The following is a 17,644-nucleotide window of genomic DNA, read 5'->3' on the forward strand; positions in this document are numbered from 1 at the left end:
ACTCGTACCTTTAGAGTCTATGTTTAAAGAAAGTATAGTCTATGCCTTGTTTTAGACCCTCTACGCGGTCCACGTATTACAAAGAGGGTGTTTTGAAGAATATTTCAAGATATGTCGAGATATTGACATCCCATGAATAGGAAACTCTAATCATATATTAAGCTCAATCGATGTCGAGAATCGAGATATTGACATCCTGTGATAAGGAAACTTTATCATACATTATGTTCAATCGAGATTCGAGACAGTTGTGTTAGGTTCATACGTTAAGCTTGCAGAAATTAGTATCACCTATTCTTATTAGCAAATGATTAAGCTTGCAGAAATTAGTATCACCTATTCTTATTAGCAAATGATCTGATTGCTAGACTTAATACCTTAGATGTTTGTTGATACTCCCTTAAATTAATCCTAAACTATAAAATAAAGACTAACAAGTAATAGCCATACACCTAAAGAAGACATCTGATTGCTTGATGAATTTGCGGTTTCGATCCAATGGCCGATAATCCTCAACTCCTTCTCTCGTTGGTGTTTCAACCACTTTGGGTCGTTATCTTGGGGGGGATTCATGTCCAAGCAATGTGAACCTGAAAAAACGAAAGGCAAACTGTTGGTACAAATTCGTCTAGTAAAATCCGTCTTATACCATATTCTAATTAGCGGTATTACAATAGTGATTCATGATTGTTATAAAAATAAAGACAACTGACCTTGTTTGGTGGTTATCGCGACGACAGTTTTTGAAACGTCTTCTAAAATACTGTTAAATGAAAATAAATGAGATTGTTAGTTGGCAAAAAAATGTAACAGAAATCACCTCAAAAAAAAAATGTAACAGAAATTATAAGTAAAAAATTAACGACAAATGGTAAAAATAAATTACCTTGCGCCACTAAATGGATCTAATAATCCATTGGAAAATATTATATTACTCGCAGACGTCTTGAGGGACGATTTAAGATTCTGTCATTTAAAAAAAATTACAGTTGTTAACTTGATATATATATTATATTAAAAAGAAACACGCCTTTAATTTTAAATTTGACAAAATTTAAAAGCGTTAGGTAATTACCTGTCCGCCGTAGTACGTCGAAATCCAATCACTATGGGGGTATTCCCCATATTGATCGAAACAGTCCTCACTAAATGTCGACAGGTTGAACGGATGTCTCTCGAACATAGTAGACTCGCTACATCCCTGATGGGGAACGAGTTCGCTACAGACCTGAAAAATTATAAAATCAAATTAGAGGAATTAAATTAAGCTCTCTAATTATTTTAAAAATTTGTACTATCATTTTCATCTATTCTTATGATGGATTTGAAGATTAACTGATGGGGCATATTCTGCACCGCTGACCAAGTCAACATATTGAGCAAAGTCAAGGGTATCCACAGCAAAGTCAACGACTTAGACAGTCTAGCCGATGGAGCCCATCGGCCTGTCACCTGGGTCTCGGCCAGAGAAATAGCCAGTCGGGACACAGATCCGCGTACTCATATCCAAGACCCTCGGCGAGCCTGCCACAGGTCCATCGGCCGAGGGTACAACGGTCTTCTCACCTGATAGCCACTTGGCCACTTGGCCACTACGTGACAAAAGGTGAATGTCTATAAATACTCCTCAACCTTCATTGAGGAAAGGATCCACAAAAATTGACCTAATAACCACTATTCATCTGGTAATATCTTCCTTATCTCTCTACAATATACTCTCAGCCAAGTTACAACAACTTCTCTCTAAGTTCACTGACTTGAGCGTCGGAGTGAGTACGCTCGGCCAAAGCCGAGTCCTCAGTTTGTTCATCGTTTCAGGAGATCGCAAGAAGGATTCAAGCAAGGACATCATTCTACTAGCTACGAGTGGTAACAAATATCTGCTCTGGAATTACACCCGGAACAATTGGCGCCGTCTGTGGGGAAAGAGACACTAGAAGCTAGTCACATTCATTCCCAAACAACAAAAACAAAAACAAAAAAAAAACCCCACCCAAAAAGCTAAGATGTCAAAACAACAAGTAGTCGTGACCGACGAAACCGAGCTACACCAAGATGATACATTTCACCATTCTGGAGTAGTGCAACCCTCCACCGGCGGAGTTGTCCAACCGGAATTCGGAATGCCGATAATACCGGACACACCGCCGTCCGCCAACCAGGTCACCATCATGGGACAGGTGGTTGACGTAGCAAAAGCGAAGACACTCCTGGACCTGGTGGGAGTACACCAGCTCACATAGGCACGCCAACACGAGCGGCGGAAGCCATCCAGGAGACCAGGGTCCAGAACGTGACTCCAAGAAACTTGAACGGAGCACTGGGAGAAGCAGACCCTACCAAGACGCCGGAGGAGCCCAAAGTGGTCGTGGTAAACGTAAGTCCTTCTCGTACTCGGGAGAGGACATCGCCGCCGCACCACCGACGAGACACACCCTGGGAGAACCAGCGAAGCCCGACTCAGGAGAGTCGGAGAAGAAGCCCGAGCCGGAGAAGAAGTCCTTCCCGCTACGAGGAGAGAAGCCGGACTAGGAATGCGAGGAGTCGGTCGCCGTGTGTCATCCGACATGTGGTCAAACAGCCCCTCAGTGATTATGTCCTGGACACCGCCGTGCCAACCAAGCTGAAGTTGCCGGCGTTCATATACAAAGGAGACAGCGACCCAACCGACCACGCCGAGGCTTTCGAGTCTTACATGTCGGTATGGGAGCAGCCTGATGAGGTCTGGTGCCGAGTTTTCCCAACGACCATGCATGGGATGGCTCAAAACTGGTACAAGGGGCTACCCGACGGTTCGGTATACTGTTTCGCCGACCTAAAGGACGCCTTCTTAGCCCAGTACTCTTGCAACAAAAGGACGGTCGTGGAGACGTCGGACCTCCTAACTATCAAGCAGGAGGAGGGCGAGTCTCTACGAAGCTATATGAAGAGGTTCGACGGCAAAGTCCAGCAGATTCGGGAAATCAATCCCGGCGGCGGCCTTCGCGACCGATGAAGGGCCTCCCAAAGGGAAACTTAAAAGACGAGCTCATCAAGCACGGGGCACGGGCCTAGACGCCGCGAGGAAGATGGCCGACCAGGCCATCAAGGTGGAAGATTACCACAAGACCTGGGTAGGCCCCAGCGAGGCCGAGCCCTCAGAGAGGAAAAGCCGCCGGGATGATAGCCCGGATGAGAGGCGCCGTGACAATAACAGGTCACGGTCTGATAGATCTGCCAAGAAACAGGGCTCGACGGGCGCCGGCGACAGTTCGGGAATGTTTTACCAAAGGCATTACCATGACAAAACCCCTCTGGTCGCATCGGCCGCCAAGGTCTTCGCCTAAGCGGCGAGGGCCGAAGTGGGAACGGCCTCCCAAGCCAAAAAGGAGACGGTGACTCGAACCGATCTGCGAGTACCACGGCTGCGCCGGCCACCTCATCGACAGCTCGCCGCATCTCGAAGAATGCCATTGAAGAGCTAATTCGGAAGGGGAGCCTCGACAAGTATGTGGCCAAAGGCCGAAGACCGACGCGGCGGCTCGGATAAGAAATCCGTTTTTCAACGGATAGGAGTTATCCATGTAGTCATCGGAGGTAACGAGAACGGTGGGTCGGCTCATGGGCACAAACGGCACCGAACGAGCCGTATCGGGCCATCAACTTTGTGCCCAACGCAGCGACCACCGCCTCCAGCATTCCCGATATGACTATTGGAGGGAAGGACTACGAGGGAGTCATCGCCCCTCACAGCGACCCACTCGTAGTCAACTTGGACATATCCAACCACCTAGTGAAGAGATGTCTGATAGACACAGCGCCTACACGAACATCATGTTCGGGGAGTGCTTCCACGACCTCTCTACCGAGAATCAAGGACTTGAGCCCCCGCACCCATCCACTATACTGACTTCTCCGGGTGGCCTGGTACCCCCGGGTTCAATCGGACTACCGGTGATGTTCGGCGAGGGAATGCGGCCAAGAATGTCCTAGCCGAGTTCGTCGTCATCAACGGCTCATCCGCCTACAATGCCCTAATAGGCCGAGTTACTCTAAGCGATGCCGACGCAGTGATGTCCATCCGAGCCCTGACACTAATGTATGTCTCGGACCGGGGGGAAGCGCATAAGCTCGTCTCCAAAGACGAGAAGGACGAGGTGGTCAACATCCGGATATCGCGCGAGGAGGATGCAACATGCAATCCCTCAAAGTGGCGAAGCGATCGGAGAAGGGGAAAAGCTCATCCTCACAACCGAAGGGCGACCTTATGGATGCAACCGACAAGCGACGGGGGAACAGCGCCTCTGATGAGGCATTAGGAGACTGATAGACCTTGTATAGCGCCAGAGGTGCCCAAAACAACTGTGGGCACCCCGACGCATGTTAATATCAAATGTAAAATCAACCAAGTCTCCCATGAAGATGTCCATTTTCCCCATAAATCACTGGCAGGAAGAAAGAAGCCGACGCCGTCTCATACTGTCGATTCGACAAGAAGCGATCGTTATAAGCCGACGCCGTCTCATCTGTCGATTCGACAAGAGCGGCGATCGTTATAAGCCGAGCGCCGTCTCATCTGTCGATTCGACAAGAGCGGCGATCGTTATAAGAAGCCGACGCCGTCTCATCTGTCGATTCGACAAGAGCGGCGTCGTTATAAGCCGACGCCGTCTCATCTGTCGATTCGACAAGAGCGGCGTCGTTATAAGCCGACGCCGTCTCATCTGTCGATTCGACAAGAGCGGCGATCGTTATAAGCCGACGCCGTCTCATCTGTCGATTCGACAAGAGCGGCGATCGTTATAAGCGACGCCGTCTCATCTGTCGATTCGACAAGAGCGGCGATCGTTATAAGCCAAGCGCCGTCTCATCTGTCGATTCGACAAGAAGCGATCGTTATAAGCCGACGCCGTCTCATCTGTCGATTCGACAAGAGCGCGATCGTTATGAAGAAATGTAGTCTTTGTGGCGATCACCCCAAATAGTAGACGCTTGGCGATCACTTAAAGTGGTAGACGCCGCGTAACACGCTATCCGACGCCTTGACTCACTTTGTCATAGACAAGAGCGGTGGTCCCCATGAAGAAATGTAGTCTTTGTGGCGATCACCCCAAATAGTAGACGCTTGGCAGATCACTTAAAGTGGTAGACGCCGCGTAACACGCTATCCAGACGCCGACTTCATCGTCAAACCGACAAGAGCGGCGATCTCCATCGAAAGCAAACACCGCGACGATCGCGCGGCCAGTAGCGATTGATAAACAAATAAAAATGCCTTAAAAGCGTTAAAACAGTTGAGATGCACACTCTAAGCGCCTCGGCCAAACCAAGGCTCAAACAAAAGAGACGCTCAATTAATAACGTAGGAGGGCAACTCAGACAAAAACGAGAAAAGACCTCGGCCAAGCCAAAGGCAAAGTGGAAACACTAAATACCGTTGAGACGCTCAAAAGAAATAAGGTAAAGACCTCGGCCATGCCGAAGGCAAAAGAAACGAACTCTTATTAATAATCAACAGTTTACAGGCAAAGAGAACGGAGATGACAGCCGTCCCCATTGGGATAAACCAAAACACAACCTACCAAAGCGGTACAGAGTACAAGGAGAAAAGCAAAAGCTACAATTATGTCATTTAAAGCACCAAAAAGATGGCAGGGAAGAAGGGATTAATGATCGGCCCCCGAGCGGTGAAAACAGTCTCTTTGTAAACATGTTCTCATCAAGCAAAGACATGATGGTGTGTGAGGAGTCAAGCAGATCTGCTGTAAACTTGTTCTCATCGAGCAACCTATGCTGGTGCCGCTTACCATCGATGGCGGTAGCCGCATCTTCTTCAATAGGCAACCCCAATGACTTTCCTAGCGGCCTCGGCTTTGGCCTCGGCGTCATCAGCCGCCCTCATTCTCTCAGCTTCCTCCTTGGCCGCCTTAGCCCTCTCAGCAAGAGCTGCTTTCTCCGCGGCCGCCTCCTTCTCAATCTTCGCCCTCACCGCCTCCTTGGCCTTCTCCACCATGGCGTTCTCCTTAGCCTCGAGCTTGTCATCAAGCGACTTGTCATATCGCCCACGGAAAGGAACCATCAAGAGGGAAAAGCCCATGAAGAGGGATCAATCGGGCACTGACCCCATGAAGCGTCAACCAATCGGCCGAACGACACGCGTCGGACATGCAACCACGGAATGTCAATCGACGCAACGATTAAACGTCAAATCAATGCTACGATTACCAAGCGTATTCAACACGCCCATTCACATCTCTTCACCTGTTCATCTCCCTCAACAAAATTCCTAAGTACCGCTCTCCCCGGCCACATAATCGACCAAGCCGGGAAAGCACGCCGGGGCAATCAAAAATAACTAAGCACTCTCGGCCCTGGTCTCGGCCGGCGTCATATTATTTCCCACATCGGATACCCTTTACGCATCCATGTGGAGGGGGGTATATGGTACGGCCTAACAAGAACCACGCCGATGCTTGGAAGAAGCCGATACGTAAATTTTGCAAAAATACATACGCAGAATATACGCTCAACATACATCGGAGCCCATACCACGGCATAGACTACGCTGGGGCAAATTGATGGGGCATATTACGCACCGCCGACCAAGTCAACATATTGAGCAAAGTCAAGGGTATCCACAAAGAAAGTCAACGACTTAGACAGTCTAGCCGATGGAGCCCATCGGCTGTCACACCTGGTCTCGGCGGAGAAATAGCCAGGGACACGGATCCGCGTACTCATATCCAAGACCCTCGGCGAGCTCCGCCGGGTCCATCGGCCGAGGGTACAACGGTCTTCTCACCTGATAGCCACTTGGCCACTTGGCCACTACGTGACAAAAGGTGAATGCCTATAAATACTCCTCAACCTTCATTGAGGAAAGGATCCACAAAAATTGACCTAATAACCACTATTCATCTGGTAATATCTTCCTTATCTCTCTACAATATACTCTCAGCCAAGTTACAACAACTTCTCTCTAAGTTCACTGACTTGAGCGTCGGAGTGAGTACGCTCGGCCAAAGCCGAGTCCTCAGTTTGTTCATCGTTTCAGGAGATCGCAAGAAGGATTCAAGCAAGGACATCATTCTACTAGCTACGAGTGGTAACAAATATCTGCTCTGGAATTACACCCGGAACATTAACAATTTAACTAAACTGCCCTAAACGTGCCTAGGTCCAAATTCTCATTCGGACCCGTTTGACTAATTAACAATTTTTAATTATGAAAAATGGTTCAAAATTTTCATTTTAAACATGCACGGGTCAAATTAATCTCTCATTTTGTCATGTCCACGGTTTTATTGAGTAAAAAAACGGGTCTAACAATTTTCACAGACTTGCGATTATTCGAACCCGTGTTATTCACTAATTTTGTGTTAATTTTCATCCGAATAATTTGTTTTTTTTTAAAGGCACCTAAGTAACAAGACTAAGTAGAAACTAGAATGAAGTTTAGCTAGGAAGAAGACATATCATACTACAACTATTCGGCCAATTAACGCTAGCACATCATGTAGTTAATTAGAGATGAAATTTATGATTCAAATCTAAACATAATTTTTTTTAGGAAGTGATAACTAATTTTTATAAAACTTATAATATTTTACAACTCAAACAAAACATGCCCGTGCAATTTCCACCGATTTAAGACTAGTATTAATATATAAAAAAAAATACACTTTACCTGCCAATCCCATGCTATCATAGAAGCCCTATCCAAAATAGAGTATCGGCTTCCAGAACTCATCAGGGTAATATTGTTGCAAGATTCGTCTTCTGAATAGTGCAGGATAGCATCCCCGATTCCCTTGAGGATGTTATACTCGGATGCCTCGGAAATTATACTACATAGCTGGGGAATCTGCCCAAACCGACCATTGTACTGTGCCGCGTAGTTGTACACTTGAGCTAGGTATTTCTTTAGCTCAGTTGCCGTGAACAATGGCCTATCGAAATTACTATGTTAATTGAAGTAATAATTAAGTACTTCGCGAACTTAGGAAATTAGAGAAAGAATTGTTATATAAGGCGGTCTCATACCATGAGATCAGTCCATTAACCAAAACTAGGTTTTAACCCGTGAAATTCACGGGTCTGATTTTATGATTTTAAATGTATACGCTTAATAATAACAAAGATATATAGCCGATTTACAAAGCTATTATTTCCGAATTATTAACTATACATGAACTATACATATTGTATTTATTAGTATAATCAAGACTTAAAAATTTCTAGATAACAATTTGTAGATGACGATGAGCGAGTGGCGGTTTAAGTAGTTTTGAAGGGTGACCGTCCGGTGAGGGACTCGGTGGTTTGGAGCTTAAGGGAGCTTTGATCAGTCTTGTTCTCAATCTTATTTCCTACTTAACTCTGATGACGATTTGACGGGGTTTATCCAATTTATGCGTTATTGCCCGGCTTAATTAGTGTAGTTGGAATCAACTTCCTCCTTGACTTCAAGTTCAACTCACATCTCTCCCGATCATTTGCATGTTCGGTTGTTCAATTAATCGGCCTCGTTTTGTTGTGAAGGATGGAGATGAATCGGTTGGATGTGTATTTTATAGGGATTATCTAGTGTTTTGAGAACTAATTAGCTATATTTTTGGGAGGATATCATACATATCACATTCACACTTCATTGTGAAATGATTTCTACTTCCGCTGATTTAAAAATCAGTTTTTTAATCTGCATTAACATTCCCTCTCCTCCCTTAAATAACGGCAATCAGTTCTCAAGCTTTAGAATTTTAGTATTAGATTACTGATATAACTGATTTTAGCATATAATCTCCATGATTTTAGCATTTGACATATTAATTGTTGGAAAATTTCTATAATTTACATAATTAAATCATAATAATTTTAAAAAAGCAATATACTATTCCAAACAGTAAATATTCCATTTTGAATATGGAATATCCTAATCCAATTGAATATGCCAGATTCGTTTTTTTTATGGTTTACTGTGTTTTTTTTCCAATTATTCTAATACTCTAATATAACGACACGTCATTATGAAAATTTGAAATACCATATCAGTTTTTTTGGCAACTGTATTAAAAAAGTATGATATGATATGATGATGATACCAGACAAATAATAATAATAATAAAGAATATACTAAACCAACCATCTCCACAAAAACAAAGCAACGTCTAATCTAATCCCCACTGAACTAGTTAGAGAATTTGTAAATTCCCAAGTAGAAAAATAATTAAACCATTTCATTGTGCAAATTCCGTAGATTTTCGGTCGGCAATTAAAAGGAGAAAACTCAATTTTTTGCAAAAATTAACGTCTTTATCCATCACAACAATGTCGGTAAAAGGAGAAAACTATCAAGTGAGGTTTGTTTTCGGTACATCTTTTCTTCTATTTTCCAACATGAATGACGCTGTTTAGATGAAAGTTGTTTGTTATGTTAAGGAAAATCATTAAGCAACTTTCATCTAAACAACTCGGGTTTAAGCTAATAACTTTCATCTAAACAACTCGGGTTTAAGCTGATGAAAGTTGTTTGTTATGTAAGGAAAATTATTTTCCAACATGAATGACGTTGTTTAGCTTAAAGACGTTGTTTAGATGAAAGTTAACAGCTTAAACTTGAGATTAAATTTAGACTTTGAAGTTTAAGCTGATAACTTGAGATTTTTACTTAAGAACTCGAGTTTTATAGCCCTTTTATCAAAAGCTAACTAGCTCAAATAGAAGAGCTTGTACAATGGCACAAGGTGTGGGTTTGAATCCCGTGTTGGCTTCGTGATACTTGGTATTGGCAAAAATAATGAATGCCTATATAGTTGCTAATTATAGAAATATTGGTGTTAAATTCAATTGTTATAGTTTTACTTGAGAAATCAATAATAAGTTCGAAAATAAGCTTGTGTTAAGAACTCTTAATTTTAATTTGAAAATTCAAGTATTTTAAAGATCTAATTTTAAAATATCGATTTAAACTTACAACTTAGAGTTTTAGTTAATAATAATTGTATTTTAGCTTAAAAACTAGAGGCTTTAACTTGGCTAAAAATCGGAGTACGAGACTTTTTATTTGAAAAGTTGCATATATTAAGTTGAAAACTCAAAACTAAAAATAAAGTAGTATATTTGTTCATAATAATAAACATAAATATGATAAAAATTCAGATGTATAACGTTAAATAAATATATATTTTTTTATTTTTAGATAACTCACCTTTTAATTTGTAAATCGTGTACTTTTAACTTAAAAACTATACATTTTAATCTGATATCCGATATTTATAAGGCTTTACATTGATCTTGATGGAGCACCTTGATTTTGAATAAAATGGTGAGCATGGTACTCCACTACTGCAAGGTGGGACCCAATTAAAGGCAAATTTTCAGTTTGTTTCTATATGTACTTCACTTTTTACGAATCGTTTTTTAAAATAATGCTGAAAAATAAAATAATTATCGTTTTGGGTCGGAATAAAAGTTAATTGTCGAAATGGTGTCCACCTAGGATAAGAAGTTGGGACCCGAAACGATAATTATTTTATTTTTAAGCATTATTTTAAAAAACGATTCACTTTTTACAAACTGCAAAATTTTTTTTTTTTTTCAACTCTTTAATTGGACTTATATCTCTTATTGGATCCGCCGATAAGCCGAGTTAATCAAAAGGGTCCCAGTCCATTTGTAGGCCGAATTAACTGACTAGGCCCAATCCTTGGGCATACAAAGTGGAACCCAAAGGTTATAAGGCCGGTGACTGGTGTGACCATTTAACCCAAAACGTTACCCTGTCAATTAACATTTAATCGACGGTTTTTTAATGGCGCTATTTAAACTGAATTTTACGTTAAAAACAAATAAATACCCGCATAAGCTGAAGATATGCGATAGCTGGTCTAAGCCGTCTGGTTGGGCCGCGACCTCGTCGATTAGCTTCCAGGATCCGGCTATGGTATCATGGCACTTCTTATTTATATTCTGCGTAAAGAAAATAAAAACTGTTAGGGCAAAAAACACTAAATTTAATAAAATATTAAGTTAATGAAATTTAAAAACTCTAATGATAGACTTACCTTGAAATCCCGACTGACGATGGTGCAGTACTCGTTCTCGGGAGCGATGTCCTCCGAATCGAGTACCGGTGCTGAGGACGCCAGTGCCCCGTCGACAACGTGAGGATATTTGATCCTAAACCACGCTGCCAACACTACGAGGAAAAATAAAATAAGAAAACCAGTTAGTAGCAATCAAAACGGGTCAACGGTTCGAGTCAGGCTAATTCAAGGTCGGTTGACCCTAATCTTTTATTGATTTCGGGTTAACTCGGGCCGGGACAGGTCATTCGGGTTTTGGTCAAGCGGGTCGGGTTGTTTCAGGCCGGGTCATTTTCGCGTCAATGAATAATAGAGAAATAATCATTTCAACTCTTTTCGGGTCAATTAGAGTTATATTTTGTCGGGTCATTTTCGGGTTTCGTGATTTCGGATCGATTTTGTTTCGGGTCAAGAAAGCTCAGGTCGGGTCAATTAGGGTTTTCAGATCACATTCGTGTGATGTAGTTCGGATCAACTTCGGGTCTCGGGTCAGGCTTTTCGGGTTAGGTCAATCGGGTCGGGTTGTTTTAGCCCGATCTAAATATTACTATGCAAATTTATATTTATCGAAAAAAATGGAAGAAGAATATACTTACTCCCGCTGTAAGAGGCTCCGAAAGCAATCACTGGCGAATGCTGAAGCGACCAGTCGGATTTCAAACGGCGAATGACACTAGCAGCGTCTGCTAGTGCCTGGTGGGACGTAAGGCAACCCCTTACGTACGGATCCATCATCGCTGCGTCGATGGATCCAAGGGGTACCGACTGGCCGTAGAAACGATGCTGCAACACAAAAAAAGGTGATTTGGTTTTGTGCGAGGCATATAAACCCGATTTAAATGATCCATTAGATTAATAACAAACATAACTTTATAATCACAATCTTAAATGATCTAATTAGCGTAATTTATTAGTATGACTTCCGCAGATCTTGAAGAAATAAATAGTCACAGTATTTGACTATTGGGCTCGATAATTATAATTTTAATGGATCCACTAACAAAGTTCAGGGCCGGCTTTATGCACGGGCCCACAGGCCCAATTCTGATACTCTAGTTAGAATATGTAAATATTAACACGACTAAAATTTATATATTTTAATGGCGTAGTCGGTAGAATTACTACTATACTATATCGATAAACGGAGTTCGAACCCTCCCATGATCATTTTGCGCATGGTTTAAAATTCCTGTCGGTGGTGAACTGTATTCTTGAGTTTTTTATATTCGAACTTAAAATTATGGTTGTAAATATGAACACACTCGTAAGCCTAATCGAACTCTACATATCAAACATTGATGCCCAAACTTATTTTATTCCAACATATACGCGATTCATAATAATTTGTCTAATATATACATAAAAAATAATATTAAATCCTCTTAGCACAATACTATGGTTATCACTTTTATGAATAAGGGGGCGTTTGGTTAGGGGGAATAAGGAAAGGGAAAGAGAATAAAAATGGTTGATTCCTTTTGTTGCTGTTTGTTTGACACAAAGAAAGGGTAACCTATACCCCCCTTACCCCCAAAACCATTATCATCCTTACCCCTCCCCCCCTTGGGTAAGCCCATAACCCCGTAATCCCTTCTTCCTCCTACTCCCTATTTCCACCACTCCCACCAACACCCACCACACCCTCTCACACCGTCAACCACTGCCACCTACACCCTACACCCACCACACCGACACACACCACACCAACACCTTCAGTAACTCTCCCACCCCACCAACCAACCACCACCAACACCTTCCTCGGCAGGTGGTGGGTAATGGTGGTGGAGGTGGTGGATGTTGGCTTTTAATTCCCTTTTCCTCTAATTGTCAACCAAACACCCAAGTATAATATGGGTGATCCCATTCATTTCTCTCTCTTACCCTTTCTTGATTTCATTCTCTTACCCTTTCTCGTACCAAACGCCCCCTAAGTCTATTATTTATATTTTAAGTAATTATTCAAGTTTTGTTATAAGTAATTACACTTTGGATTTTAATATAATGTATTGATCTACTATAGTAGGTTAAAAGGGCATGGAGTGACATTTTCATGACTTTAACATAATCAAAAGGGGCGATAATAGAAAAAGTAACAACAGAATGACAATTTTTGAAAATAAATGTTTTTAGAGTGAGTGATAGTGGGTGATTTTATCTGATTATTAATAATCTTCTAGTTTTTTTGTTTCCAAATGGCTTATTAGACCAGCACCTTTCACTTTTATAGTTTTATTCAACTTGCACCTATACGTTTTATTCCCGTATAAAAAATGCACGGGTTGATTTTTTGATTCTGACATACGAAATAGGTTAGTTAATACGAATATTTTGACGTATTTAAAACTCTTTTTTATCGAGCTAATTATTATTATTGGGCTGGCCTAAATCCTAGGAGTATGATATAAGAAGGTCTTACGGAAGAGACGAAATTTTATTAAACCTTAGCCCAATATTCAACCTATCAAAAATATACGTATTGCGTATGTGTCAAGCCCAAAAAGGAAGTTATCAGACCCACCCCCAAATGGCTCCAGAAATCCTTAGTGAACTAGAGATGGCAATCGGGTCAGTTGGATCGGGTTTGGGTCGGGTCACATCAGGTTGGGTCGTATCGAGTTCAGATCATAACGGGTCAACATACCCTTTCGGGTCGAGACGGGTTCGGGTCGTTATCGGGTCGTGTCATTCGGGTCAAATGGTGTATATGGCCGGGTCGGGTTTGGGTCAGGTCCGATAACTTAATCGCATTGCTACAATTTTTTACATTAAATTTAGTTCTTAACCAATTATTTGATTTAATTACTTCATCACTAAGTCAAACATATCAATCTAAACACAAAATCACTTTCATTTTGAACAAAATTAAGCTTAATAATTGTCGGGTCATCAATTTAATCGGGACAGTATCGGGTCGGGTCTGGGTCGGGTTCGGATCGTACCGGGTTACGGGTCATCATCGGCCCGGTCGGGTCGATTTCGGGTCACAATATTTCAGGGTTCAGTCGGACCGGGTTTTCGGATTCGGGTCGGGTCAGATACTTGCCTGGTTCGGCTACTTTGCCTTCATCCCCATTACCCACACTCCTAACTTTATCACCGTGACTGCATTATCGCCATAATCCTAAGTCAATGGCCCACGACCACTATACATACACTTGCCTAGAATAGTAGAATGTGATGAAAATCATGTATGTTCCATTGTTCCGTATAAAACGGCGGTTATAACTATTTTTTAGTTTTTCAATATTCAAGTTTTGATTGAAACTGAAATGGTTCGTTGATACCTTTTTTCTAAGAAATGAGTTTTTTTTTTTTTTTTTTTTCGATTACAATAATTTTTCACTCTTTTTAATTTTCTTTAGTACGTTAATTTGTTCCCATTAAATTATTTCAAGCTTTATTTTAATCATTATATATGCAAATAATCACTCAATTTGTTAATGTAATCCGTGAACTTTTTTTTAATGATCTGGTGACTAAATTTTGTTCAAGTAAATACTTTTGTATTATATTATTTTTTTTTTCGATTTTTAATTCTTCCCTATTTTTTGTTATTTGAGTCATTTTTCACTTTTGTATTAATATTTATATTGATCAATATTTTATTTATTCAAATAAATATTTTCTATTAATATTATTATATGATCATATATCATATAATATAATCGAATTAATATTGAAATCATAAGATATAAGGAAACTAATTCTAAAATATGCTGAAATGAGGAGATGGTAATTAATTTTTTTGACTAAAATGTGGGTCCCTCTCTCCCTTCCTAGTTTTCAGTAGCCAATAATAAGCCTTGAAATGTTATGGCTTTATAGTAAAGGGATTTTCAATGTCAATATTTTCTTTAGTTATTCCTAGTAAACAACAACTATATTCCCATAACCTCTACAAATGATATCTAATTTATGTCGAGAGAAGATACGCATAAAAGTTGATAAATTTACTAATGACGATATAAATGGATTCAAGTTAGTTTTCTGTTTAAAATACCAATTTTGTAAATAATAGACGTTATACAAATTTTATACGCAGTAGTTAAAAAAGTGAGATATTTATTATGTTGATAATAAAGTGGAAAGTTCAAAGTTCTAAAAAGAAAAGAGTTAACCCCAAACTAATTATCTCACAATTTTGTAAACGTGATGTAACTATATTTTTTTTGGGGATACAAACAACGAATCAAGTTTTTTAAACTCTTTACAATAATTAATGGAAAAGGGCCTCGTTATAGCATTTTTGCATAGGGCCCTATAAATTTCAGGAACGGCCCTGCCAGAGTTGACGCGTAAAGTAGTTGTCATAATACAGAGATCCGTATATCATTAATAATTCCCCTCTATATTATAAAACAAAAATTCAAACTCTAAATGATTTGAATCAAATCATTGCCTAATATGTTTTTCATATACGATATTTACATCCTAATAACATTCGAAAAAATCCTAAAAATTATTTAGAGTATATGTGGGTCTTTGTTGAAGCGGATCTTCCTTTACTTGGACTCAAATTACAACAATTCCGGCCCATAAGTTTTGGAATTTAAATTGGATTCTTTCATTCACAAGCCCACTTAAAAAAAATTCACATGTACGTGGTCAAGTCTTTCTGCATGGATGGATCTATTTAACATTTTTTAGTGCGTAGTAGTACAATAAAATTAAATTTGAGTTTATTTTCTAAGATTAATTTTTGTGACTAAAATTAATATAACAATGCACTTTAATTTTTCTCTAATTCTAAGAAAATAATACGTACCTCGATGTAAATCACTAATGCTCGGAATCGGGAGGCCGCCAAAGTAACGATACCACCGCCTCCTACCCAGTAACGCACATCTGCTTCCCCGCCAAGGTAAACAAGAACGGGCATCCCGTCTTCATTGGGATGCCCATCTCTAAACGTATAGTCGACGAAAACGCGTTGACTGAAGGTCGCGTTACTTGACTGACCCCCAAAGACGAAGTGATCGAGAGGTTGTTGGATAGGATATAATCGGACATTTTGTTCATCCGAAACTCCAAAACCAACTAATATTATCAAGGTGGTTATTAGTATACTAAGTTTACCCATGATTGCCTTGAAATAAAGGTACGTATTTAATTTAATTTATATGACTAATTTTAATTTGTGAAGAAATGTGAGTTGGGAACGAGGTAGTAGTGTCGTCTCAACAAGAACATTATCATCTCTTTCAGTTCATATATATGAGATTATGAGATGATAATGTTGATTAGTAAGACGGAGGAGTATAATGAATATGGTTAAGAACTAAAGGGCGAATGGGAATTGTGAACTGAAAGATAATGTTAAGAGAGTATTGATTATTTTGAGTTGGTCTTTTTAAGAGAGTAAGTGGTACTTTTTTTTTTATAATTTTTTTTTTTTTTGGCGAGGAATAAGAAAAATTAAGAATTTCCAAGGAGTAGAGAAGCTAAGAGTAGGATGTAGGATGCCCAGTGATCGATCATATATATATAGAAAGGGAGTAGGATGTAGGATGCCCAGTGAAGAGGTTGCGTCAGATTTTAAAATATATATATATATATATATATTTAATTTATTTATTTTTTGGAATTAAGGAGAAAAGGAAAAAAAAAAGAGACCCGAGTATTTGTGTCATTTGATAAGGCCGTCTCATTTTTCCTCGAGTCATTTGATAACAACGGCCAAATTCCATCGGCCCATGCTCATTCGTTAACATTTGTAAATATTTTCTCAACGGCCAACCATGGAATATTGAAGTGCACCATATCTATAGGGAGGCGAATGCTTGAGCAGTTGAGCGGACTGGCTTGAGAAAAAAGGCGTGATTCAATTCACAAAAGATTGTCATTTGGGAATCGGATGATAAGCCCAACCAGTTTCGTCTCGTGCAACAAGATATCGGTGGGGATTCGAGGCCTCGTCGAGAGCGCCTTTCTATGCTTTTTAGTCATTTGTTGTTTTGTTTCGTTTTCTTTTTGAGTAATTATTCATAAGGATAAAGAGAATTTATATATTCATAATAAAAGAGTCATACAATTTACTTTGTATACCTCATCATAATAAAGTTTCACTCTCTCTTTATTTGATCGTTTTCTACCCAATTTACTAGATTACAGATTCAATAATGATGAATAATTGCAACAAAGGAAATACATCCTAGTCATCAACTCATCATCATCATATACTCCATACAATTTATCCAAATTCCAAGTTAACTTACTTGACTTGGCATTACTTAGCTACAGAGTTAAACCAAAAGAAGAAAAAGCTAATTTCGTTTGTGAAAAATTTACTAGGCTAATTGGGAAGTTCTTGAACATGGGCGTATAAGCAATTTATCTTTCTCATTTTTTTACAAATACGCCGTACAAAATTAGACAAACATGCTTTATAAAGTTACAAATCACAGTGTCCAAGTTTAAATTAGGAATAATGTTAGTGGTGAAACTCATCTATCATAGATTCATAGAATCATAGGAATTATTCATCCAAACATGGTAAAAAAAATGGCATATTCAAGCAAATTTTCTGACTAGATTATCCTCATATACCCATAGATGCATAATAATGCAGCCCATCTACTTGT

At 40.1% G+C, this 17,644-nt stretch overlaps 1 protein-coding gene across 1 annotated transcript; it reads right to left on the reverse strand.

Moving 5' to 3' along the window:
• Nucleotides 1-272: 272 nt before the first annotated feature.
• On the reverse strand, nucleotides 273-16,482 carry LOC141632602 (uncharacterized). The gene is made up of 9 exons (XM_074445133.1): nucleotides 15,829-16,482; nucleotides 11,660-11,846; nucleotides 11,043-11,176; nucleotides 10,835-10,947; nucleotides 7,667-7,928; nucleotides 1,076-1,228; nucleotides 887-966; nucleotides 714-763; nucleotides 273-590 (listed from the first exon to the last, which is right to left on the reverse strand). The coding sequence occupies exons 1-9, from the start codon at nucleotides 16,141-16,143 to the stop codon at nucleotides 412-414; spliced, it is 1,473 nt and encodes a 490-aa protein (XP_074301234.1). The 5' UTR covers nucleotides 16,144-16,482; the 3' UTR covers nucleotides 273-411.
• Between the last annotated feature and the right edge of the window lie 1,162 nt (nucleotides 16,483-17,644).

The sequence above is a fragment of the Silene latifolia genome, chromosome 2 (assembly GCF_048544455.1).
Source record: "Silene latifolia isolate original U9 population chromosome 2, ASM4854445v1, whole genome shotgun sequence".
Classification (NCBI taxonomy): domain Eukaryota; kingdom Viridiplantae; phylum Streptophyta; class Magnoliopsida; order Caryophyllales; family Caryophyllaceae; genus Silene; species Silene latifolia.

Bases quoted from the DNA above. Each gene is read 5' to 3' on its own strand.
- LOC141632602 (XM_074445133.1), bottom strand. From the start codon at position 16,143: ATGGGTAAACTTAGTATACTAATAACCACCTTGATAATATTAGTTGGT. The intron at 10,948-11,042 runs GTAAGTCTATCA...TTCTTTACGCAG, and splicing joins TCGTCAGTCGGGATTTCAAG to AATATAAATAAGAAGTGCCA. The intron at 967-1,075 runs GTAATTACCTAA...TTTAAATGACAG, and splicing joins CGACGTACTACGGCGGACAG to AATCTTAAATCGTCCCTCAA.